The sequence below is a fragment of the Raphanus sativus genome, chromosome 4 (assembly GCF_000801105.2).
Source record: "Raphanus sativus cultivar WK10039 chromosome 4, ASM80110v3, whole genome shotgun sequence".
In the NCBI taxonomy this organism is placed as follows: domain Eukaryota; kingdom Viridiplantae; phylum Streptophyta; class Magnoliopsida; order Brassicales; family Brassicaceae; genus Raphanus; species Raphanus sativus.
This window is the reverse complement of record NC_079514.1, coordinates 7,894,891-7,919,697: the sequence shown is the minus strand read 5'-3', so window position 1 is coordinate 7,919,697 and position 24,807 is coordinate 7,894,891. Positions and strand designations below refer to the sequence as shown.

At 35.5% G+C, this 24,807-nt stretch overlaps 7 protein-coding genes and 1 non-coding gene across 9 annotated transcripts; 5 read left to right on the top strand and 3 right to left on the bottom strand.

The window, feature by feature from the left end:
* Nucleotides 1-3,948: 3,948 nt before the first annotated feature.
* Nucleotides 3,949-4,563, bottom strand: LOC130511092 (protein SRC2-like). Its single transcript, XM_057007925.1, has one exon. The coding sequence runs from the start codon at nucleotides 4,561-4,563 to the stop codon at nucleotides 3,949-3,951; it is 615 nt and encodes a 204-aa protein (XP_056863905.1).
* Nucleotides 4,564-5,678: 1,115 nt separating this feature from the next.
* LOC108848578 (monooxygenase 1) lies at nucleotides 5,679-7,523 on the bottom strand. The gene is made up of 4 exons (XM_018621972.2): nucleotides 7,229-7,523; nucleotides 7,050-7,109; nucleotides 6,803-6,968; nucleotides 5,679-6,606 (listed from the first exon to the last, which is right to left on the bottom strand). Exons 1-4 carry the CDS (start codon nucleotides 7,444-7,446, stop codon nucleotides 5,854-5,856), a joined length of 1,197 nt encoding a protein of 398 aa, XP_018477474.1. The 5' UTR covers nucleotides 7,447-7,523; the 3' UTR covers nucleotides 5,679-5,853.
* A 1,482-nt stretch (nucleotides 7,524-9,005) lies between these two features.
* LOC130511790 (uncharacterized) lies at nucleotides 9,006-9,811 on the top strand. Its single transcript, XM_057009435.1, has one exon. The coding sequence runs from the start codon at nucleotides 9,091-9,093 to the stop codon at nucleotides 9,652-9,654; it is 564 nt and encodes a 187-aa protein (XP_056865415.1). The 5' UTR covers nucleotides 9,006-9,090; the 3' UTR covers nucleotides 9,655-9,811.
* A 368-nt stretch (nucleotides 9,812-10,179) lies between these two features.
* On the top strand, nucleotides 10,180-10,252 carry TRNAK-CUU (transfer RNA lysine (anticodon CUU)). Its single transcript has one exon. It is a non-coding gene; the product is annotated as a tRNA-Lys (tRNA).
* Nucleotides 10,253-13,162: 2,910 nt separating this feature from the next.
* Nucleotides 13,163-13,698, top strand: LOC108849177 (protein RALF-like 33). Its single transcript, XM_018622694.2, has one exon. It carries the CDS (start codon nucleotides 13,221-13,223, stop codon nucleotides 13,557-13,559), a length of 339 nt encoding a protein of 112 aa, XP_018478196.1. The 5' UTR covers nucleotides 13,163-13,220; the 3' UTR covers nucleotides 13,560-13,698.
* A 1,249-nt stretch (nucleotides 13,699-14,947) lies between these two features.
* LOC108849409 (heat shock factor-binding protein) lies at nucleotides 14,948-16,637 on the bottom strand. The gene is made up of 5 exons (XM_018622961.2): nucleotides 16,485-16,637; nucleotides 15,924-15,977; nucleotides 15,805-15,828; nucleotides 15,665-15,707; nucleotides 14,948-15,258 (listed from the first exon to the last, which is right to left on the bottom strand). Exons 1-5 carry the CDS (start codon nucleotides 16,485-16,487, stop codon nucleotides 15,128-15,130), a joined length of 255 nt encoding a protein of 84 aa, XP_018478463.1. The 5' UTR covers nucleotides 16,488-16,637; the 3' UTR covers nucleotides 14,948-15,127.
* A 264-nt stretch (nucleotides 16,638-16,901) lies between these two features.
* LOC108855387 (uncharacterized) lies at nucleotides 16,902-18,903 on the top strand. Its single transcript, XM_018629195.2, has 4 exons — nucleotides 16,902-17,888; nucleotides 18,061-18,263; nucleotides 18,347-18,556; nucleotides 18,679-18,903. The coding sequence occupies exons 1-4, from the start codon at nucleotides 16,970-16,972 to the stop codon at nucleotides 18,808-18,810; spliced, it is 1,464 nt and encodes a 487-aa protein (XP_018484697.1). The 5' UTR covers nucleotides 16,902-16,969; the 3' UTR covers nucleotides 18,811-18,903.
* A 359-nt stretch (nucleotides 18,904-19,262) lies between these two features.
* On the top strand, nucleotides 19,263-23,452 carry LOC108855386 (uncharacterized). 2 transcript variants are annotated; one of them, XM_018629193.2, is made up of 13 exons: nucleotides 19,263-19,800; nucleotides 19,946-20,129; nucleotides 20,217-20,285; nucleotides 20,377-20,475; nucleotides 20,764-20,843; nucleotides 20,927-21,270; nucleotides 21,346-21,629; nucleotides 21,831-22,468; nucleotides 22,566-22,650; nucleotides 22,753-22,804; nucleotides 22,882-22,931; nucleotides 23,046-23,093; nucleotides 23,166-23,452. In XM_018629193.2, the coding sequence occupies exons 1-13, from the start codon at nucleotides 19,499-19,501 to the stop codon at nucleotides 23,310-23,312; spliced, it is 2,382 nt and encodes a 793-aa protein (XP_018484695.2). In that variant the 5' UTR covers nucleotides 19,263-19,498; the 3' UTR covers nucleotides 23,313-23,452. The 2 variants fall into 2 exon arrangements, with proteins under 2 accessions (XP_018484695.2, XP_018484694.2); XM_018629192.2 differs by having other exon boundaries at nucleotides 19,265-19,800; nucleotides 20,927-21,629.
* The last annotated feature ends 1,355 nt before the right edge of the window (nucleotides 23,453-24,807 follow it).

Below are 24,807 nucleotides of genomic sequence, written 5' to 3'. Positions count from 1 at the left end.
TATTTTAGAATTTATATACTGATTATTGTTATGAGAATGGATAGTTTACAATATTTTAGATTTATTTGTACAGTTTAAAAAAACTAATTTAAAAAAAACGTTAATAAAGACTTCTTAATTTTAAAAATACCATATCATATGCGTTATTTTACTGGTTTACCAAGATTTAAGTCATTTTTAGAATCAACAACAAATTATTTGTAGACATCTTCTGATCTTGTTATATGAATGTCATTTCTTGAGTCAACGTTTCTTCAATATACATCAAGTTGGCTAGTGATACTTTTTGTCAACCGGCTAGTGATATTATAAATCAAAACCATATTATAGAATATATCACTTATATATTAATTGTTAACATTACAACATTGGTGTATAGCCATATGTCAACACTATAATGATTTTTACAATTCTTAGATAAATTAGTTGGTTCATGTAAATATATATTATTATTTATTATTAAATTAATTACCAAATTGCCTAGAAATGTACAAAAAAATATTCTATTTTTTCATTAAATAAAAACTACGGAATTACCTAATATGATCAACATATATGTGACAATTAATGATTGAATAATAAATATTTGATAATAATTTTTTAAATCCTTTTCATTTTAAAAAAAAAAAAAAATATTTTTAAAGATAGACTAAACAATCATATTAATCATATAATAGAAAATTTTAGATTTTTGTCTACATGCTATAATTTAAATTTTTAGACGACTATAAATTATTAAAAATGTTAAAGTATCACATTAAAAATTTGTGATCAATGATTTAATTTTTTTATAACAAGACAAATGATCATAAATCATATAAATATGAAGTTTCATTTAATAGATATTCAGATTAAAAGTATACATATTTGTTTTAATATTATTAAAATTAAGCTATATATACTGAAAAATATATAACTATGTTAATTTTGAATTTTGCATTGAATTTTTTAAAAATAATTATAAATTACTAAAATTATTAAAAATCTCATACTGACTTTTTTTTACTAATGGTTTGATTCTTTGGTACAAAATATAAAAATGTTAATAAAATTAAATGATTAGGAAGCCTTAATTAATAAATATTCATATTAAAATATACTATATATGTATGTAAATATAATTTAAATTTAATTATATAACATATAAATTAAATAAAATTATTATAAATAAATAAGAGGGATTGTTTTGATTTATGTGGTTACTTTAATTTAATTATATATATATATATATATTGGTTACTCGATTCTCAATTATTCAATATATTTATTTTTTCATAATATAATATGTAAATATATACAAAATAAATAATAATGTGTAAAAGTAATTTATATACACAACGTTCATTCCGTGTTTTCATCTCGTGCAAGATGAGGGTTTTCACCTTGTATAATATTATTATATACATTAATATTCTTGTCAAATACTTTTCTTCCATATAAAAAAATTGGAGTCATAGACTTTGGTTGGGTAAAATAATCCTCTCCCACCACTTATAAACTGATGTGATCTTGAGCTGAAGGGTTGGTTCTATACGGCGTTTTCCAACCGTGGGGAAGACATTTTCAAGATAATCTTGTAAAGAACACAAATATATACAAATTATTTGTCATCTTCTGACTTTACAAGATTTTAGAAGAATAATATGGATGTCATTTCTTGAGTCAACGTTAGTTTAAAATACGTCAATTTGGCTAGTTATATTGTAAACTAATATCATATTTATAGTACATATCATAATAGATTTTTTTGGTAAAATTAGTCCTCTCCCCCCACTCACTAACGGTAGAAGGAATGATTTTTTTTTTTCCAAAAAAAAAATTTTGGGGTGTAAATTTTGGGGTGTAAAATTTTGGTTTAGAAATTTAGGACCAATAAGTCACAAAACACAATTAGAAAGTGGTAGCTCGATTGTAACCTCCTTTGCTATTCAATGGTACAATTTTCACTCTTTCAACACACCATTCTGTTATTCTTAATTTGCTATTTTTGATCTGCCAGAAGAGACTAAATTTAAAGGTTCAATTATTTTATAGGCCTCTTGGTTATGAGCTTTACAGAATAAAGAGCTTACGTTAATAAACATATACAAAACACCTAAACAATATTTTTTTGAGTCAGACTGATATGCTCTTATTAATCATCTTAACCATCTAGACTAACAATTTTATTATCTCCTCGTTGTTTAGTTTGATCATTCAACAAACAAAATAGAAAATGGAAATTGTCTATTTATTGGCATAACATTTTTTGTTGTCACTAACGGAGTAATGACACTGCTGAAACAAGAAGATCCGCATTCGCCAACCTCTCATCGTTCTTCGTATACTGCGGCGGCCCTTGGTATCCATATCTAGGGGTGTCAAATGGGTTGGACCGCACCCAAATGGGTGTGCCCAATGGGCATTTGTTTTTTCTGGTTTCAAGATACCCACATCCATATCTAGCCCACACCCATATCTAGTCCACACCCAACTTCACCCAACACTCATATGGACAACCCAAACCCGCCCACTATTAGCAAAATTGTTTAAACTCATGAATTATAAGCCCAATTTTAATGTCATTGAATACAATTTTTTTTTGTCAACCATTGAATATAAATTATAACTCTCTGTTTTATATAAAAGAAATTATAATTCTCAAATGTGAATACAAATGTGATGTAAAAATTATGAAACCTTTTGAATACAAATGTGATGTAAAATAACTTCAATAGACTTCAGGTTTTGATAGCTCTGTTTTATGTAAAAAAAAAATTAAAAATCTGATTTATTGATTCACTTCTTTTCAGCTTCCAGCTTCTGTACTTGTCTTCAGCCTGCAAGAAGGAAAAAAGAAGATTCAACCTTGTGTATAAGCATTAACATCTCAAGCAAAAGAACTGATAGCCTCATAACTTGTATGTAAATAACACATGTTTACCCATAAACTCAAACGAGTTACTTGCAAGACTAAACTAATAAAAGTCATAAACCCATACCATAACTCAAACGAGTTACTTGTAACTCCCTCCATCATATCAGTTGTTATTCCACTATGCCTGCAAACCAATACCAATACTATTATAACCAGACCGAGTATATCACAAAGGCTTATCCAGAAACAAGATTCATCATCATACAAACTCAAACGATGCATATTCAGATCAACAGCTAGAACATTTCAATATCTTATCCATAACAAGTACAAGATAATACCTTCTCTCCACTCTCCACAGTCAAGTCTGTAGACTCTCCACTCTCTTCACCTTTCTCCTTCTCATTATCCTCTTCCTCTTTCTCCTCTTCAGTCTTCTCACCAGACTCATCACCTACGAAAAAAATAGTTTCAAGAAGATTCTGAAGCAATTTATTATATGAACAGATTATAAGCAACACTAACCCATTGCTGGAAACCCTTTTAACCAGTTTCTTGTACAGACCAAGGCTTGGACATTAGTAGGTAAAAGACAGCTCCTATACTTGTTGAGCACTCTACTACCTATGCTAAATGAAGATTCTGAAGCCACGGTTGTTATGGGTATACTCAAAACCTCTCGTGCCATTGTTGCCAAAAAATAAATTTTCAGATATAGAAATTATGTGTTTTGGGCCAACCCAAAACCCATTTGATTTAGCCCAGTTTACCCATGGGCAAAGTGGGTGTTTAGCCCAACTAGACCATATACTCCCTCTGTTTTTAAATAATACATGTTTTGAGATTTTCACACTTTTTAATAAAACATATTAAAATTTACTTATTAGTGCATAGTTTTTTGTTATTTTATATTTCCTATATTTCTAAACCAATAAAATTTCAAGAAATGCAATTAATGTTTTTGAGATTCACAATTATTCATAATTAGTTGACAAAAATTACATTGAAAATATGAAAAATACATCTTTTTGAAACAAAAAAAATTCCTAAAACATACATCTTTTAAAAACAGAGGGAGTATTATTTGGGTGTCACCCAAGCCCGCCCATATTTGTTTGGAATGGGTTTGCCCATGGGTTGCCCAACCAATTGACACCCCTATATGGTCCATATCCAGCCGGTGGTGGCGGCTGCGACATGTAAGGATAGGGTCCATAACCGTGCTGACTCGGTGGAGCCCACGACATTGGTCCCTGATGGTGAACCGGACCGGAAACAACAGCTGCCCCATTGAACCGGTACGAGAAAGTCAAAGAACCTTTCATTCTCTCAGACGGAGTTCTCACCTCATACGTCGCAAACTTCATCCCATGCCCATTACTGTTACCGTTAGTTGACGGCAAGAGGTAAACTAACGGGACCTCGACCTTACCAATACCTTTATCGCCTAGGATTCGACTGGAGAACAATCCCACGACGAGTGTTAAACGACCTTCTCTGGCTAATCTCTCATTGACGGAAAACTTGACGGCGTGATTCCAGTTAGGGTTAGATCCACCGTAGCGATCTACCGCGGTTTTCACTTTCTGTATATTTCTGTCGCCCAAAAGGGTTATGACGGCGTAAACATTCATCTTTGTGATGTGGTTGACATACTCAAGGTCACTTGCTGAGTTGATATTAAGCTCTAAGGTAAGATCCGTCATGGCTGCCAAGGGAACGCAATGTAACGTAAAGATACGTTTATAAACGTTGATCAGAAAGAAAGAAAAGAAAAATACGCTTAACTATAACCTAGATGTTTTGTAGCAAGAAAACATAGGTGTAGAGGAAATCTTTGATGTTCTTTCAAAGTTTTCATAAGAGTTCAATTTATAATAGAGACAGTTGCACTGAGATTTTCGTTAGGTGATATGAAACGTGTTTGAGCGATCGTTAAAATAAATGAAACGCGTAAACTTTTACTAAAAAAGGAAGAAAATAATGTGGAACGGGAAAATAATTTATTCTTAGTATTAAGTATAATATTTAATAGAGTAGATTGGTGAAAATGGAAAAGTGAAACACGGAGAAAATAGAAAATCAAAACCCAGAATAAAACTTTCTTTTATTTGATGTAGAGTAACAGATCTCTCTGCTTTTATTCCTTTTTGGAGTCAATGAGCTGAAAACATATGGTACTTGATTGGTAAGAAGTAGAGTAACTATGTAGAAACGTTTTTTACTCTACTATATTAACATTATTATTGATAACACCATTCAGTCACACTCAAAATGTATAACAACATTATTAGTAATACATGTGCTTAAAGAAAAGATATCCTTTTTTATCTAAGTTTTCATTAGAATAACAGCACCGTACAATAATCCAACAATGGGTAACTAAACCAGTGAAATACATATATATCCCCGGAAACTCCAGCCCAACCCAACATCAGGCATCTAATACAACATCATATTACAACTGAGCTTGATATTTAAACCGAAACAGTAGAGAATCAGTCGAATATCATGGAATAGAAAACAAGACACCTAGAAAACTCACAAACTCCAAGTCGACCGTTTGAATCTATTTCACCTGCACCAAATGTAATAACGCGAAAAGAACAAATACTTGCATGATTTCTAAAATTATCACATCATCGTTTAGCTCTTCTTTTGGTTCGGTTATTGCTCCTTTTATTGAATTAAATGACGGGATGTGACGATGTGTTTAGCAGTCAAGAGTTTTTTTCGTTTGATATTTCGCAAGATGTGAAACACTAATGATTTAGATTTACGGCCTTATATAGAATTTAACACATAAACATAAAACACCAAATTTACATAAGATTTTGAAATTATAGTTTTTAAAAAGAAGAGAAATCCAACGAGTAAAGATGACAAAGTTTCTAGAGTCGACCGCAGTCATATTTAGTATGACTTAAAATGATAATTAAAGCACAAAACCTCACCACTTAAATACTAGTTATAGCTATAAAGTGTCCATCAAGTTTCTAGAGTCGGCCGCAATCGTATTTAGTATGACGAATCTGATGACGCCCAAACAACAGCACCAACAACACAATAAACATGAGCCTGACGACCGTTGACTGCGTTTGTAGCGACCGTCCCGTCAAATACGTCTGCGTCGAAAGCGCGACTAGTCTCATCCTACGTTCATTCACATACTCATCAATAGCTTCTCCAATGCTTTTCACAGAACAATCCTTTAACGAGTCTCCATGGTCCGGACCCATTTTCCTAGCTAGACATCTAGCAAGAACAACCGAATCCTCTAGCGCAGCCGAGCCGCCTTGTCCGAGGAATGGACCCATCACGTGCATTGCATCGCCAGCTACAGTCACGGTCCCACGACGGAATTTCCCGAACATGATTTCCAACGGCGAACGGTACCTTAAATGCGTCAACGTTAATGCCTCCACATCGCATCTTTTCACCATTTCTTTCCAGTCTTCAGATAACTTATCGACCCATTTTAGAGTCACCTTTGCGATCGATTCTTGATCCTTAACCTTGTATTGGCTGTCTTGCATATGCACTACGAACCAAAAGACTTGGTTGTCGCTCAAAGGAAGTCTTCCGACTAAGACGTTTCCTGTTTTCATCCTTAGAAGCTCATGTGGAAATCCGTGGCCGTTTGGGTAATTAGTGAACCCTCTCACCGCACGACAGGCAAACGCCTTTTTAGGGCCTAACCGCAGATAATCACTGACGATAGAATTTGCACCATCGCATCCAATCAAGACCTATGAAAGAAGCAGACATGTATTTAATTATAAAATGTATAGAAAATCAAATTTGAAATTTGTAGCACAAAAATGCATATTTGAAAAATAAATCGTTGTAAAGACCGAAAATGAAGACCGAAAAACTATTTAACTATTTAATTAAATAGTTGTGTTTGAAACAATGAAGACCGAAATGAGAATCATGATACATTACCTTGGCTTTGATCGTATTTCCATTGGATAAGTGAACGACTGGAAACGACGTAGTTTCGTCCTCTTGGATCGAAACAATTTGGGAACTGAACCGGATGGTTCCATCAGGGAGAGCATCGGCTAAGGCCTCAACAAGATCGTTCCTTCTAAGACAACGAGCTTCGTCCCTGTTTGATTGCAATTAGTAAAATTTTAAACTCAATAACAATTTTCAACAAACTATGTATATAATTAAATTAACAACATACTTGATGTTTAAAACGAATTCTCGTTTTTTCTTCCCATCTTCAATCAACATGGTCCGTGCTCTGTTCACCAAATCCAAGAAACATCCAAAAATTTATTATACAAGTTCTAAAGCAAAGCTATGATCACTAATGATTAATTAGCAAAGCAAATAAAAAGGATTGAAGTAGAGAAATCTTACTTGTGAATAAGATTAGAAGTGAGACGAAGACGATCAGAGACGCCAAGCTGATCAAGAGCTCTCCAACCATTAGTAAGAGTTCCAATTCCAGCTCCTTCCGACCTCACTTTCTCGGCTCTCTCCAACACAACACTCTTTATTCCTTTCCTATGAAGAGCAAGGGAAGTGGCGAGACCAGCGATTCCGCCGCCGACGATAACTATTCCGACTTCTTCCATTTTTATTTCTAATTTAAAGCTGAGATATTCAGATCTGGAGTTTAGTTTGGGTACTTGTTATAACTTGTCTGAATGTTTATGTATAACAATTTCTTTATATAGTACTACTAAACTAAATAGAAGCAGCGAAGACTTTTCGTTAAAACAATTAATTACTTGGGAGACAATCATCAAGTGAAGTCAGGCTCGATTGTCTTTGGAGAGTCGAACATGTTCTACGTTTATGCAAGTTAGTTGACGTTGACGCAAGCGATGACGCCACCTACATTAAATCATGTGTTTTGTAAATAACAAAGTAGACTACTTAGTTGCAAAAAAAAAAAGTAGACTATTGTCCATAGATTATAAATACGTCTAATAAATATGGTCTACTTGTTGTATAGTGACAGTGAGTCCATACTTATCCTCTTCTATTTTACCAAAAAAAAACTAAAGCTTGTAATTTAAAAATTTGGACTAGGATTTTGAAATACTATTTATTTAATTTTGATCATTGTACAACTTTTATATCCAATTTTTTCTCTTAATTTCATAGAAGTTTATTTAATATATTTTAACCAAGAGAAATAGATAAACTTATATCTAAGACTATAATTTTAAATATTTACATATCTATTTTAAATGAAAATTTAAAATAAACATAATTATTTATTTTATCTTAATTTTATGTTTAATTAAATTACAATTTATATTAAAATATTGATAAAATTAATAAAACCTAATCTATTAACAAAATTTCATTTTTAAATATAGTTAAATTTAAAATTTATATTACTTCACATGGAACATAAAATGTCTAGTTATCTATGTTAAGATTAATAGACATGATTTCCAATGAGTTTCATCAAATTTATCAAGATATTTATGTTAAGATTCATCAGAAATATAAAATAAAACAAAAAGAAAGAGATAAAGAATCTTAGCAAAAAAGAAAAGAGTGGAATAAGACGAAGAAAGGAGACATGCCATGCTAAAATCATGCCATGCTTTTTACTGTGTTTAGGTACATTGTTAATTTCTCATTTTTATAGGTTTTCAGATTAATCAAATCTTCTTAAAATCTCTAGTGATGTAGGGGATAAGGTCGTCATTTTGCTCACCCCATTTTCACTACTTTTACTTTTACTATGTTAGACAAATTCTTAATATCATACTTCTTTTGAACCAATTGACAAATACTAAGTAGCTTAATTCAAAATAAAGATATAAATTACAAAATTTGTTTTATAATTTTTTTTTCACGTCTCTAAAACAAAATCACAAGTTTCTAAATTAAAAACACAAGTTTTCATCGAGTTTCTAAAATAAAATTTTCAACAAATGAATTTCTAATTAATTTTCACGAGTTTTCAAAAGATTTTGATTCTGAAACATGAAACGTAGGTTCTTCCGAGTTTTCATGCAACTTAGCTTTTGAGGTTTCGGCAAAAAACTTTGGGTGTTCGGTGTATTCATTTTATAAGTCAGGGGTTCAAATAGTAATACATATAGTCAAAGGACCAAACTTGAAATTAGAAAAACTCACGGCCGCATTAGGTTTGGTAGTAAAATCCCTAAAACCCTAAAAAAAAGAACTCCAATCTCAGACAAAACAGAGCGCTTCCTTTGTCCTTAACAACCGTCACCACCCCTTCCCAAAAAAAGATGAGGCCTTTAGACGAGACCGAGACGACCGTAGTCTTCGAGAAGATCTTCAAATTCGTGGGCAACAACCTCAAGAACATCGTCGAGAACCCATCCCACGAAGGACCCGAATCAGAGCCCGGCCGCTACTGCTTCCGCCTCCAGAAGAGCAGAGTCTACTACGTCAGCGAGTCCCTCGTGAAGCGAGCCACCAACATCTCCCGCAAAAGCCTCGTCTCCCTCGGGACCTGCATCGGGAAGTACACACACGCGGGGAGCTTCCACCTGACGATCATGTCGCTCAACCTCCTGGCGGCGAACGCGAAGCACAAGGTGTGGCTGAAACCCACCTCGGAGATGTCGTTTCTCTACGGAAACCACGTCTTGAAAGGAGGGTTGGGGAGGATTACCGATAGCATTGTCCCTGGGGATGGGGTTGTGGTGTTCTCGATGTCTGATGTTCCGTTGGGGTTTGGGATCGCGGCGAAGAGTACGCAGGATTGTCGGAAGTTGGATCCGAATGGTATCGTTGTGCTTCATCAGGCGGATATTGGAGAGTATTTGAGGGATGAAGACGAGCTTTGAGACAGCAGAAAGGTTTTGTCTTTATGAGGATCTTGGCTTTGGTTCTGCTTGTTGTTTTAAGTTTTTTTTTTTATTATGAGGATTAAGAGATATGTAACTGTTTCAAAAAGTTGTGGAACTTGGTGTTGGATTTAATGAAAGTCTCTATTTTTATGAATCTGTAAGGGTGGATGAGTGTTGGAAACAGCTTGACTTGCTTTAGATATGTTATATTAATGTTGTGAAGCTTGAAACTTTATGAATTAACTAGGCACTGATGTTTTGTATTAGCCAAAACTGATCAATGAAATCTTATTGAGAGACAGATTAATTGCATAAACATGTCCATGAGAATAGTAGTAGGTGAGTGTTTTTGACTTTTGATTAAACTAAATGTAGATGCTGAGAACTCCCAGCTTTCCATCTGCTAGTTTATACAGCACAAAGAAACTTGTAGAAGTGGGAGTTTGTTCAAACTTTTTGTTTTGACTTGCAGTGAACTCTGTATAGTTATTATATATATAAGTTGATATTAGTAGTCACCAAGCCCGTCTAGCTCAGTTGGTAGAGCGCAAGGCTCTTAACCTTGTGGTCGTGGGTTCGAGCCCCACGGTGGGCGTCATTGTTTTTGGTCCCTACGCAGTAGATTCCCCATCCATTTTTTTCCCAACCTTGCGTTGTGTAGATTCCCCATCTGGTCAGACCATTGGACAGGTATGTACCTTATGTCTATCACACTAAGGTATATCTTTCTGTTTTCTTAGATGTTCTTCTTCTTGTTTTAATCGTAGTTTAAATGTGTAATATTGTATTTGCTTGCGTCTCAGTTCTGTAAAGATAAAGGCATATAGGTTATAAAACCACATCACAGGGAGACTAAGCTGTCTATTTTGACATTTTGGTGATTTCAGAAGTAACTATTATGTTTTCATTATATATACTAAGATATGTGCTTACATAGTTTCACTTACCATGCCCCAATGTGTTTCCTTTTACTCCTTAGACAATTTCCAGGGGAAGTATATGATTGTATACGGGTAAAGTTTTGTGACAATGATGTATGTTTCAGTGATCATGCAGTCGATGCTTACGTCTTTAATCATGGGTTTGTTGTTCGGCTGTTGTGCCTATGATTTTGTCTAGTTTGAGTAATCATCCTTGCATGGAAATTTTCAGTAGTTTTCTTGGTAGCTGTTGCCTTCACACTGCTCTCGATTTCTTCATCACATGTGCCGTATGCTTCACAACCATGGATGGCAATTGGATTGTCTGTGTAACCTGCAATTTTGGGGCATATAAGTGGTGTCAGTATTGTTGGATTAAGCTTGAAAGAAAAGGAAATTTGAGAAATAAGTTAAACACCTAATCCTACCAAGTTATGGAAATTAGGAATATGTTTAGGAGTTATCTAGATGTATTGCCTATTAGGATTAGGAAATATAAATCTTTATATAAGGAGATGCAAGCTTGTTGCATAACTTATGAGGTTTTGAGTTATTTTCCTCAAGAGATTAATAAGAGAGTTATTCTTATTAAGCTTGATTGTGATTTATTGATTGTGATTCTATAAGTATGTGGTCTTTCATTTTCTTCGGAGGGAACCATCAAACCGAAGTTCCAACAAAATGCAACTCTCACCAAGACTAGGATATAATTTGGCCAGGCTAGCTGGAGGCTGAAAGATAGCTGTTTAAAGCTGGAGGCTGAAAGATAGCTGTTTAAAGCTGGTTTTGTTCTTCTGGCCTTGGGAACGTATTATAAACTTACCTTAGCTCTGGTTTGGCTAAGGTGGCTCTACATTTGCATGTAAGCCAATCTCTACTAGCTCTGTTTTTATATGAAGAGGGATTTTATTTTCATTTTCAGGCTTAACCATGTATGTACAGTATATAACAGTATAAATAGGTTACTGCTTTTTGGTTTTCATTGGTGCTTCATGTTCTTTAAGTTGTTCAAACACTCTGCGACTAAAGCCTTTTTGATACTATTTATGGTTTGTAGCGCGACTGTCGTTGTTGATATACTCTCTACTTCTTCCTTTTAGTATCTTTTATAGAATTTTCCCTATATAAAATGTATATATAACAGTAAACCAGCTTATGTGTCCTCGTCCTCCTCCATGATTCTCTCTGTTTTCTCCTTGCAGCTACAAGATAACTTGAAAGATTCAAAAGAGCAGATGGACAAGAGAGGCGAGGTGACAGAAGAGAAAGTGGAAGCTCGATTGACTGATGAGAATGGGAATGAAGCAGAGCACTAGATGTTCAAAATGTTTCTTTTTATCATCTTATGATTACTACTAGTACTTAGGTTGAGATTGTACTGCTACTCTTGATCTGTAGTTACTGTATTTTAGTTAAATTTTAATGATACAACGGTCTGTTGCAGATCGATGAGTCCCTCCACTGCACCAAACTTTAGTACTGATTTCAAAATCAAGCTTCTCTTCTGTTATTGAAGAGAGTAAGAAATTAAGCTCCCACATCATAGAGGTTCAACAGCACAGTAAACCAATGAACCAAACAGTTCGGTCTAGGGTACAAACAGGGCATTTGAAGCTCTGAATAATTAGACTTTAGTCTGCAAACACAATCCTTCTTGTGTTCATTTCTAGTAGTTCAACTATTCTTATGTGTTTCTTTTTCAGTTTATTACGTAAATAACTTATGGCGAAGCTTTTAATGATCAAAGCTAACCGTGTCTACGACCGATCTTTAACCATATACATGTGTCTAATTTAATTTGCTAACTCTTTGTCTACAAACTACAATGAGAAGAACTTCTTTTGTCAACTGATTATTGAATTAACTAACAATCGTATACCTATAAATCAATTATTCATTTGCGTATTTCATTTTCGAAGATAAAGTTGATTATTTCTTTTTATATTCTTGTCATTTTATTTTATTTTATTAGATTGATTTGAAATATTCCTCTAGGTTTTGATTCTTTAAGTATGAACAAATTTCAGCCTAAAATATACATTTATATTATTGGGGTGGTAGCATATTCAATCAAGCAAATGCGTCATGTATTGTGTGGCATCTCTTATCCTTAAGGTTTAATAAAATAAAAATTTGAAAAGTCAAGAAAAGAAATCTACACAGTTTGGCACAAGGTAAAGTTGATTATTATTATTTTCTTTTCATTTGATTATATTTCATTAATTTCAAATATTTCTCAAGGTTTTGATAGTTAAGTGTTAACCAATTACAGCCTTAGATATAGGTTATATATTTTTTATTTATCAGTTGGTGGCATAGCCAATGGTCATCTCGTATCCTCCAATATTGATCAAATCAAAAGTTGAAAGTCAAAAAGAAAAAAAAAAGAAGAAGAAATCTATACTGTTTGACATAAGGTATTACTAAACGCGTTAAAACATCATCAAATCAAGCTTTTAAAAAAGAAAACTTGCTTGTATTTGTGTTAACAGTCAAGTGGCATAACCCCGTAAATATTCCCAAATCCTAGTGGCATTTACCACTGTCTTTTCTCTTTAAAACCATTTCTTTCTCCTCTCTCTTTTCTTATTACATAAAACATTTGAACCTGACAGAGAAAAGAAGCGAGAGAGGAAAATAATAATGAGAGGACTCTCGATCATCGCGATTCTCACCGTCCTCTGCCTATTCTCCGCCGCTCACTCCCAGTCCGTCGGTTTCGCCGGCGATTTCATGCCGTTCGAGACAGAGTGCACTGGCTCCATCGCCGAGTGCTCGACGGCGACGGGGTCGGAGTTCGAGATGGACTCTGAGATAAGCAGGCGCATCTTAGCGACGACGAGGTACATAAGCTACGGTGCGCTTAGGAGAAACACGGTTCCATGCTCGCGCCGCGGCGCATCTTACTACAATTGCCGACGTGGAGCTCAGGCCAACCCTTACTCTCGTGGCTGTAGCGCCATCACTCGTTGCAGGCGATGATCTCTCTCTCTGTATCTCAAATTCTTTTGTTTTAAATTATTATATACAATTTTTCAGATCTCTCTTTTTTGTTGTTGTTTCCTGGTGGGTTACTTATGTTTATAATTCCATTGCAATACAATTTCGTAAACTCAAGTTATCAATTGTCTATGATGATTACATTGGTAGGAGAATGTGGAACTGTGAACTATCTGTGCAGATGTCTATTATTTCCGAGTATTTTATCAAAATTATATTGTGATTAAATATGTATGTAAGGGTGTTTGTTGCATGTGCTGAAGAAATTAACAGATGTTCACCATATGGGGAATATATGTGATATTAAAATTGTAGTTGTTCATATGGAGAAAAGTTATGATGAGAAGAAATCAAATTTGATTTACAGGAATATTTTCTTATAATTTTATGTTTGAAAAATGAATAATTGCTGAGAGAGAAGAGAAGTGAGAGAAACAATAATTACAATTGGTTGGGGCCAGCTTCACATGCAACATACTTTCGGCAGAACCCCACACGTTGGCGTATTTATTACGCGTTTGCCTGCTGTATTCTTCTTTCATTTATACTGTGAATTCACCATCTTTTAGAACTTAACATTATTTAAATTACTTCTGTCTAAAAACCTATTATTATTATAGTTCTTTTTCAAATGTAAATTTGTTCAAAGAGAAGAAGAAATCGTTGATAAAAAATACTTAAAAAAATCAAGGGTTTTGAAAAGAAAAATATAAGATAGAATACTCATTTTCTCCAATAATTAGAAGAATGATTTAGAAGAAGAAAAAAAAACATTCAATATGAACACAGAACAGCAATGATAAAAAGAAATAGTACAACAAATTAAAGACACTTTCAATTAAATGCATGATTAATTATTTGATGCTCCTCGGGCCCTCAATAGTTTTGCTCCGTTTACATAAACATTGAAGAGGGTAATATGACCAAAGATTTTGAAAAAATGGATTTGGAGTTTGGACCGCATACTAGTCTTACCTCATGACAGGCATACACCAACTCATCACCAGATGCTATTGATAAATCGAAAATGATAGATGATTGATAGCGTAATCAAAGTGACATTTGCATTTGTAAATTTTCTCAAATGAAATATCCAGTTTTAATATAATTTATTTGTTTTCAAATATGATTTATTTCTGTACTTATTCTCGTGTATTGTACTAGTAGTATTTAAAGCAATTGAACCCTAATTTGTCCCTCAGACTCGTACAAGTCGTAATGGTTACATTCGGTCCAATTATGGCACCGATATTGTGTGTTTCGTAAGAGTAATTCAAAACGAAGAAAGTTAAAATTGGAACCAAACAGAGTATAGCCCTTCATGCATTAGACTTTTCAGTTATCTCAAAACCAACACGACAAATCATAAGTGCAGGAAGGATAATGCAATGTACCACCACATCATGAATCTATTGAATGAACTCAACAAGATATTCATGTCTTTCGAAACAGAAAATTTTAAAAAGTCATAGTACTGCGCTTAATAAATTTCAGTGTTTGCGACACAAGCAGAAAAGATAATGGACCATAGTTTTTTTTTCAAGTGGGAATTAACTAGCCGGTGTTTTGGGTTCATCGCCAGATTTGGAGGCAGGAGGTGGAGTGCCTTCAACTCCCATCTCGGCTCTTAGATCATTGATGCTTTGCTCCAGCTCATTGATTCTGCCTCCCATGTCATCGAGTGAAATCATCAAAGTCAAGGAAATAACGGTTTAAACACACAAATTGCTGATAAAAGATTTTAGTTCCTACAGATTCCGAACTTATATCACTGATCATGGTAGTAAAGGTGATTCAGTGTAGGAGTCACACCAACAAGTATGGATAGTAGAGCAACTTTACAAGAGAGAGGGAGCTAAAACTTAGAACCATGTGGTGTTATCTAGAGAATAGACATCTAGAATATCAAGAAATACTTTAATCTAACCTACCAGTAGATAACTGTATAGCTATCCGTCGATTTAATGGGCAGAAATAAACTAATACTAGAGATCATCATTTCCTGCACCCTCTAGAAGGGAGGGGAAACATTTTCAAAATTATTCTAAAGGAAGAAACATTGAATACAGGAATGTTAAAAAGGATATTCTTTGTGATGATGGAGTCGGACATTGTCTGAAACCTGCTTTGCTGAAAGACACAAGAATGAAACCAAAATTTGTAATCAGAATCTACCTACTGAAGCTGTGATTACAAGACCTAAAGAAGAGAGGATTCAAAAGCCCACCATCTGCTGCAGGAGATTTTGGACCTGCATACGAACAAAATTCAAGGATTCAGTAACAAAACCAAAGTGGTATTAGTCTAAGAAAAACAGAGAGACGATGGGGGAACAAATCAACTCACAAAAGCAGTCATATCAGCAGTGCTCTGCTTAGTATCCTCAGAATCATGCCCATCCTGTTAGCATCAAAACAAAGCAACAAGTGTAAATATATATAGATAACAGTCTCCACATTAGTCTTTTACTACATACATGCATCAGGAAAGGAGGAGGATGAAGCTTTATGATTATTAAAAAAATCATCGAAGAACCAACATTTCACGCAATACACATGGAGATTCTCCTAACCAAAGACTACTCAACAAAAAGAAAGCTTATAATGGCTGGATCATCATCATCCATCAGATCTCCAACTTTCATTTCAATTACACAAATCGAAGATTCAAACCTACGTTTCAGCTAAGAACAAAAAGTTTCGATGATAAGATCTAGGGAAACAGGAAATCACAATCGAGAATCATTGCTAAAATTGTCACGCTAAATCCTCAGAAGATAAAAAACATTTTAAGAATTTCATTTCGAAATCTCAATCGATAGATCTAACGAGCACGAGCCAGCCTACGGTTCGTCGACGAAAACATACAAAATTGATCGAAATCAAGCAAAGAACGCATCGTTTGTACCATTTCTAGGGTTGCTCGGGTGACGGAGAACTATGGCGAAGCGATGAGACGACGGAGGTGAGCGATGTTTGTTGGTTTGTTTGTTTGTTTTTACTGAGAAATGGAACAATTTTTTTTTCTTTTCATATATTAATTAACTAACCACCCAAACCTGCTTTCTATATGAAATGTCCAAACCACCCTTCTACTTCAGTAGAGTGTGATATTCAAATTTCAAAATATACACCCCCACGTTTTGGTCTTTTTTCTTTTAGATCTACGAAGTCTTAAAATTCACAATTCGGTTCAACACAACCGATTCAAATCAATACGAACATCTTGGATGGGATTTTGGGTTTATTTTAACATTTCAAAATTCAGAAAGGAATCTACGGAATACTTTAAAAGGTTTGTGCTCTTTTGTAATTTCACTTTTACTTGTTTCAAATGTTTTGGCTTTGGAAGAGTCTCTCGCCTAACCAACCAGCCCTCTCTCCGCCGCAGCAATGGCTGCTCTCCGACACCCCGTCTTCACATCTCCTTCGACTATTCTTCCGTCGTACTCCCCGAACGGTAAAAAAAGAGTCTCCTTCAAAGTTATCCGCTGTTCTTCCCCGGCCTCAATTCCATTCTCGTCATTAAAAAGGAAAAACTACCTGCGACCCAAAATCCTCAGAACCCTAGGTCCCACCAAGCCCCAGGAGATCGAACCGCCGCGAAAAGTTCCTCCAAGAGAGGACGAAGTATTCACGAATAAGGACGATGATGTAGAGGAGCTCACCTCGGTTGTTGCTGCGCCGAACGAGGTGAATGGTGTGTTCAGTAAGCTCTCTCCGAAGGTCCTAGTCAAGTACGGGTTGTGTCTGGTCGGAATGTTCGCTTTTCAGACGGTTTGCGCTGTTTTGTTTCTCGGAAACTCGACGGAGAAAGCGCAGGATAAAAGTTCGAGTCTTTCGTTAGATAGCGATGCGGTGGTTTCGCTAGAGGATCTTGAGATGAATGAGAAGATCGCAGAGATTAGAATGATGGCACGTGAGGCACGTCGAAGCGAGGAAAAGAGTGGTGGTGGTGGTGGTGGTGGTAGAGAAGAGGATGGTGGAGCGTTGAATCCTGGTGGAGGGGTTGAGATTGAGAAGGAGATAGAAGCGAGATTGTCTAATATTGAGAGACGGTTGAACTCGCAGAGAAAAGGGTTGGCGGGGTTACGCGTAGAGCCGTTGGATGAGTCTAGAGATGATGATGTGAAGGGTTTGATGTTTGAGAAGAAGTACAAGTTTAAAGGCGAGAAGCCTCTTAAGGGTAACGTCAAAGGCTTTGGTGGAAGTAATGAGCAAAATGGCAATGTTAGTGACTCAAGAGATGGTTTGAAGAACGCTGAAGAAGAGCCAAAGTTGGCAGGGCCTTCAGATTCCAAAATGATTTCTGGTAGGTTTTAGAATAAGGTGCTATATACCTGAAACATCTTTTGTCAAGTACATTTATGTTAAGGATGTCATGTACAGAATAGATCTTGGATTTGATCATGTCTAATAATAAATTTGATGATAAAATGAAACGTAGCCATCTTGCAACCCTCAGCTTATCTTAATATTTTTAGGTGCTGCTCAGGGGTCTGAGCAAAGGCGACCATCAAACCAAGTTATGAAGTCAAGCAATTCTGAAAATCGAAAGCCAAATACGGAAGCTGGTTCTGGATTTGGTAGGAGTGGCCTACATGGAGAAGTCAGGAAAGGAAACTCCATGAGAAGAGTTAAGGAGAAACAGAATAGAACGTGGTGGCTTAAGCTTCCCTATGTACTGGTAGGTTGTTTATTAGGGCCAAAAAGTATATTAATAATATCATGAGCCAGTCAGTACTTATTGTTTTGTCTTTCTCTCTTCAGAGAATTCTAATGCGGAGTAATATCGACCAAGAAATATCTGAGGGGTACTTTACTATGAGGACCGAACCTATGGAACAAAACAAGGGTGAAGTTTCACACATGATTGCATTTGAGGATCAAAGTGATGCAATCAACTTCTCTTATCTGCTGGAGTCAGTTTTTGAAGACTTGGATGATTTCAGCGCCAATGTAGTTCCCATATCAACCAAGGTAAAAGGAATCTTATTCTCTGACCAACAACAATCTTCTCTCTTAAAAATGTCCATCTCTGTGAAGTTAATTTAATTTCAGAGCAAGTGGACTAAAACATATATTTTTTAATTTCATTGTAGGATCTTTATAACGAAGTAAGTTCTGGTGGCAAGAATGTGATTGTTGTGAAGAAGCGGCAGCTAAAGCTGTATGCTGGACAACCATTTGAAGATGTTGAAAGAGCCCTCCATACTCTTATCCAAGAACAATGATAGAGTTAATATTACGTAGGATCTTCCCAGGTTTCATCTGATGGCTTGTAAGGGGTGTATTTGAATGAACAAGGTGATTATATGTTTTCTACATATCTCTTCCATATCTCTTCCAATGTACACCTTTATTTTTTCCTCTAAAACAGAGAAACTCTATAAACTCTATTATAGAGGTGGATTTTCTCCAATGTATGCCTCTATAATAGAGTTTCTCTATTTTAGAGGAAAATATAGAGGAATTCTATTTTTTACCTCTATATTTAGAGATGGAAATAGCATATCTCTATATTTTCCTCTATAAATAGAGGAATTCTATTATAGAGGTATACATTGGAGCAAATCCACCTCTATAATAGAGTTTCTCTATTTTAGAGGAAAATATAGAAATTAAAATAGAAGTGGATTCGAGATGTTCTAAACAAAAGTAAAAGAGTTTGTCAGTAAAGTGTGTGGAAGAGATATGGTATTGTCTAGTGCAGACGGAACCAAACTCAACCGATGAAATTAATTCGGCTTTCGAAGTTGGTATTCTCCTCCGGCTAAATAATCTCGGGACCAGTCCCTATCAAACGACGTCGTTTATGCTCTTCACTTGTACGATACACGCTCTTCATCTCTCTCGTTCATAATTTCTCTGTTTGAAATTGTATCCCCACAAGGCCACAATAATTGATTTTGACTCTCGATCATGGACCAAGAGTATCGCAACCCTAGATCGTCGGCGTCCCACCACCACCAGCATAATCATCAAATGAGGACGACGGTTCCACCACCGCCGTCTCCTCATCCCTCGCCTCCGGTTCCTTCGCATGCGGAAAGTGATCAGAGCACATCGGAGCTTCGCGCTCTCGATTGTAACCTCGCTTCCTTGTGCGATCATATTCAATCCGAAGGTTTCGGCTCCGGTTCATTCTCCGATGTTGTTGTCAAGGCCATGGGGTCCACCTACCATCTCCACCGACTCATTCTTTCTCGCAGCTCCTACTTCAGGTTTGTTATATCTTCAATCTGAATTTTCCGGTTTACGATGAGATCGACTCCAATAATTTTCCGGTTTGCATCTTCATGAGATGATAGATTTTGCTTTTGCTATTCAGGTTTTGATAATATAATGTATATGGAATTTTGGTAATAGGACAATGCTCCAAGGTCCGTGGAAAGAAGCAAGCTCTCCGGTTGTGAACCTACTTGTGGATGATAAAAATGTGAATGGAGATGCAGTCTCTGTTGCTTTGGCTTATCTATATGGGCATCATCCCAAGCTTGATGATGATAATGCCTTCCGCGTTTTAGCTGCAGCTTCCTTTCTCGACCTCCAGGTATTGGTGGTTTTTTTTTCTTTAGAGATTAGTTTCTTTGGAATCAATTGATCTAAAACACTAGTGGCTTTTTTTTTAATCCTGCAGGATTTGTGTGCAATATGCACTGATTTTATTATTTCAGAGCTGAGGACTTCAAATTTCCTGGCATATCAGGTTTTGAGAAGTCTCGGTCTTTTTTATTTTTTTCGCCTCCTTGGTCTCTGTGGATCTTTAATACACGGAGTTTCTCCCATGTGTGACTTAGGTGTTTGCAGAGAGCCAAGACTATGGCATACATGGAGAACGTGTGAAGAATGCGTGTTGGGGTTATCTCTGTCAAAGTGGTGCTGTGGAACTTAGAGAGGTAAATATATTGTTTAGTATCAGATTTATGATTTTTATGTAGTTTGTGTTGGTCTGTTTCTTTTGTGTATAGCAATTCCCCTGTTCTACTCATCTTGCTGCTAAAACGGTTGTCCTTAAGTTTGACGTTATGTAACTGGCTTCACCTTCTTCCATCTTTATAGTTGTCAGTCTATCTAGAAAGCACATGATATAGAATGTCAACTGGGTTCAACCAATTTTTTTTTAGTTTGAATTAAGTATTTGAGTTTTAGTGACTTGCTAATTATCAAAGCATGTTTATGATCAGATGCTGCCAAAACTCTCTGCACAGACTCTATGTGCATTGCTGACATCTGATGAACTATGGGTCCCTAGTGAAGAAAAACGGTATCACGTATTGGATTATGATTTCATACTGTATTTTCATTTAGTATGTTTCCTAAAACCGTGTCTATTTCCATGTCAAAAAGGTTTGAACTGGCATTGTACGCCTTCATCGCGAATGGTGCTCCTTCCGACTCTGAACATTCCAATCAGCATTCGTGTTTTGAGAGAGGGGCAAGCTTTCCTATAGATTCTGTTGTGTCGAAGGGGAAAAATGTGGTGGATGAATTCTCCTTTAGGAGTTTGGACCGTAAGCTAGGTCGTTTGGATTTGGAAGATGACCTAAGGAATGCTAGTGATGATGTGAGCGTTCCACTCGCAGAAGGTGTATCTGATTTGCAAAGAGGATTTAACCTCATGTTTCAGCAATCTGCTAACCCGCAGACAAGTTTTGGTCGTACTAGCACCAGTGTTGTTGAAAAGACAGAAGGTAGTGGGGTGGCAATTAAAGGACCTTCTGAAGAACCATATCATTTGAGTAATGATAGTTGGTTATCTGGCGCAGATTCTAGAAATTCTCCTGTCTCGGGTGTAGGCAATGACTGGAGAAACGGTGGTGCTTCTGCTCTTACCTGGGGTGGACGGGTTGTGGGGACGAAGCAGGTCACAGGCTGTCTTAAAGGAAAATGGGGATTAACTGAGGAAGAATACAATGCATTTGTGAATACTTTTGAAGGTGGTTCGCTTCTTTATTGCAATATGTCGTTTGAAGTACTTCTGAACGCAAGAAAACAACTTGAAGAGTTGGGTTTTCCTTGTAAAGCTGTGAACGATGGCCTATGGTTGCAGGTTATTTGTCCCTTAAACTTGCTTGTCTTCTCATTTAGCTAGTCATAGAAAATGTAGGAATGGTGGATTAGCTCATACTTTGATTTATCTGCACTTAATGCGGATTAGGGTATTTTTCAGTAAAATTGGAGGCGTTTATCATGAGCAGTCCTATGCTAGCTTATATGTGTGCTTAATGTGTTTCTGTTTACTACTATCCAGATGCTTCTCAGTCAGAGGGTGCAGGAAGTTGCTGCCAACACATGCAAAAAGTGTTGCCTCATCAGTATTGCATGCGCGTGTAAACAGGGATTTGGGCTTCCGCATGGTGCACCCTTCAACAATTATTATTGCCAAGACAATGTTCAGAACAATATGATGGGAGGCATTGAAACCATGTATTTGACAGAGTCATCTCAAGCTGAAGAAAATGGCATCTTTAAGCCTGTCAGGATCAGTGTTAGAGGACAGCACATAGATGGACTTGCCGGCATTGGATGTGAAGCCACATTTGTACCACCACCTGCTTGGCCTCCTACACCTTTTGTGTACTCTCGTGTCCCCATTAACAGAAATGGTCAGCAACCTCTAGCAAGTGATGGTTCGGAAGGTAAAATCGGTCAAAGTGAAGAAATTTTAAAAGATGGCTTGACAGCACTAGTTGGGCTGAGCCAAGGGACAAGCGGTGTTGGTAATTATACTCGTGGAGATCAAAACGAGGGAGGGCACAGCAGTGGAGCGACTGTTGGAATGTCAGAACCAAAGGAACATTCAGTAGGGACTGAGCGGGAGAACGCGAGTTGTACCATATCACTTGATACAAGGACACCTTTGTGTCACTTTCCTCCTTTCCGTTTTGGGTAAGGTTTTCGATTTTTTTACTTGTAACCCCAACTCTTGCTCTGTGATTTCATGTTTTGTCCTGTTTTGGTAAACAGTTGTTTTCGTTGTCTGCAGAGTTGAATTTGAGGATGTCCATAGACTAGCTAATGGTCATGTAGAGCATTCTCCTGAATTCTTCTATGCTGGTTCTCTGTGGAAGGTATAACAAACTCATATCTCAGTCCGCAAAGTTTTCTCTTTGGAAGCAATCAGTGATGAAATATTTTGGTTTGGTGAGACGTTTTTTAAATGCCATATCCAGATTAGCATTCAGGCGTTTAATGATGAAGACCCTCAAGGACGCCGAACTATTGGTAACCTGACTCAACTCGAGAACGAAATCACCTCACATTAGATTGATATGTTAAACTTGATGATCCATTTTCTACAGGTTTGTTTCTTCACCGTCGTAAAGCAGAGATAGTGGACTCACTAAGGAAGGTTAGTTTTTCCTTCTTCATCATCCTAAAGAGAAGTCCAAACCAAAACCCTCCCGTTTTTAGATAGTTCAGTAGTCATATATTCCGAAATCACAACCTTTTTCTCCTCACTCAGGTCCACGTTTACATAGATCCTCGTGACAAAGTGACTGCACGTTACCAGGTACGTTTCTGTTATCTATTTTCAAAGTTCTCCTTGATATTCTGTAACGGCTCACTATGTATGTTCTTGCAGCTGGTCTGCCCATCGAAAAGAGAAGTGATGTTGTTTGGGGATTTCAAGCAGAGAGGAACTTTGTTGCCCAAAGCTCCAAAGGTTGGGGATGGCGTACTGCACTGCCCTTCGATGAGCTCTCTGAGCTTCTCCAAAATGGGACTCTGAGAGTTGCAGCTGTGGTTCAGCTCGTCTAGAGAGAAACTCATATTGTGTGTAGAACAAAAATTAATATGTTGTAGAACAAAAATCTTTGTTTTGGAAGTTATTTAGCAGCTCTCTTAATAATGATATATTACTTGGTCAAACTATTACTGTGTTTTGATATATAAATATATATAAATGACTCAGAAATGAATGGAAGAACATATAAAATTTTCAGAATGGAAATGCTTGTAGCTAAGATCTTCCTTCGTTAACAAGAGAGGGGATCCTAAGAATGGAAAGTCTAGACAACGAATTGACATGTGGTTATACCAAAAGGTTATACTGTTACATAATGAGAGCAACATAGTTGAAAGCTTGTGCTCTAACTTTTCGAATGGAGAATGGTTCTTATACATAAAATTGCATTCCTGCTTTGCTTCAACAATTAGTGGCAAATCTAGAGATTATTTAAACTCGGGAACACAATTGTACCAAATACAGTAAAAAAATATGTTTTTAAATATCTTGTTTGATATTTTACATTTTTATACTATTTTTTAATGATAAATGATTTTACAATATTGTTTCTCCTTTATAATAACGCATTAGATTTTTACTAAATTTAATACTAAATAGTGTGAGATATATATTTTTATATCTTAAGATTAAAATAATAGTTATAAAACATGTAGAAGGATGAGAATTTTTTCTCAACAATAGATAAGAAAAGTTAGAAAGAGAATATAAATGATCAATACTCTAAATGATACATATATTAGAAAGTAGTGGCTGGGTGAAATTTAGAGGCAATCTTAATGGTAAATTAGGAAATAAAGCTAAATTGAACTAATAATTCAAAAGGAATGTGAATGTGAATGGTAAATTGGAAACAAAATTTAAACTGAAATAAAAAAATAACAATTGAATTCAGTCTGTCTTAGGAAAACAACGCTCTACAATATATGCTAATCACATACATTTATTTTGGTATTTGTTACTCCATCCATTTCAAAAATATACATATTTTAAACTTTTCACATAAATTAATAAAATATATTAAAATTTTATTGTAAATACATTGTTTTGTGAATAGAGAATTTTCATAACTTTTAGTCAATAGAAATTTAATAAACACCATTAACTTTTTAAAATTTTAAAATTTCATTAAATAATACATTAAAAAGTAAAAAAAAATTCAAAACAATTATTTATTCTAGAATATGGATCTTTCTAAAAATGGAGGGAATATCATTTATTTTATGTAATTTGATATGTTATTAGATATGTGTCACTCACGCATTAGCAAAGTCTATATCTTCAACTTCGACTAATACAAAAATATTTAAGAACATTTGTAAAAGAAAATATTCACAAAATATCACTAATTGCGATATTCAAACTTTATATGTATGAGCAATCAAAAGAAGTAACTCAATTTTATATAACTAATCCGTATAGTATATAAAAATACAACATGCTCAATTTTATAGTACTTTCTAATACATTTTCATCCAAA

Coding starts and splice junctions, on each gene's coding strand:
- LOC130511092 (XM_057007925.1), bottom strand. CDS start 4,563: ATGACGGATCTTACCTTAGAGCTTAATATCAACTCAGCAAGTGACCTT.
- LOC108848578 (XM_018621972.2), bottom strand. CDS start 7,446: ATGGAAGAAGTCGGAATAGTTATCGTCGGCGGCGGAATCGCTGGTCTC. Junction 7,110..7,228: donor ACTTCTAATCTTATTCACAA/GTAAGATTTCTC, acceptor TTTGGTGAACAG/AGCACGGACCATGTTGATTG. Junction 6,969..7,049: donor GAATTCGTTTTAAACATCAA/GTATGTTGTTAA, acceptor GCAATCAAACAG/GGACGAAGCTCGTTGTCTTA.
- LOC130511790 (XM_057009435.1), top strand. CDS start 9,091: ATGAGGCCTTTAGACGAGACCGAGACGACCGTAGTCTTCGAGAAGATC.
- LOC108849177 (XM_018622694.2), top strand. CDS start 13,221: ATGAGAGGACTCTCGATCATCGCGATTCTCACCGTCCTCTGCCTATTC.
- LOC108849409 (XM_018622961.2), bottom strand. Junction 15,708..15,804: donor AAAATCTCCTGCAGCAGATG/GTGGGCTTTTGA, acceptor TGTGTCTTTCAG/CAAAGCAGGTTTCAGACAAT. Junction 15,259..15,664: donor CGACTCCATCATCACAAAGA/ATATCCTTTTTA, acceptor TGATGATTTCAC/TCGATGACATGGGAGGCAGA.
- LOC108855387 (XM_018629195.2), top strand. CDS start 16,970: ATGGCTGCTCTCCGACACCCCGTCTTCACATCTCCTTCGACTATTCTT. Junction 18,264..18,346: donor TTAAGCTTCCCTATGTACTG/GTAGGTTGTTTA, acceptor TTCTCTCTTCAG/AGAATTCTAATGCGGAGTAA. Junction 18,557..18,678: donor TAGTTCCCATATCAACCAAG/GTAAAAGGAATC, acceptor ATTTCATTGTAG/GATCTTTATAACGAAGTAAG.
- LOC108855386 (XM_018629192.2), top strand. CDS start 19,499: ATGGACCAAGAGTATCGCAACCCTAGATCGTCGGCGTCCCACCACCAC. Junction 19,801..19,945: donor TCTCGCAGCTCCTACTTCAG/GTTTGTTATATC, acceptor TTTTGGTAATAG/GACAATGCTCCAAGGTCCGT. Junction 22,651..22,752: donor ATGCTGGTTCTCTGTGGAAG/GTATAACAAACT, acceptor TGCCATATCCAG/ATTAGCATTCAGGCGTTTAA.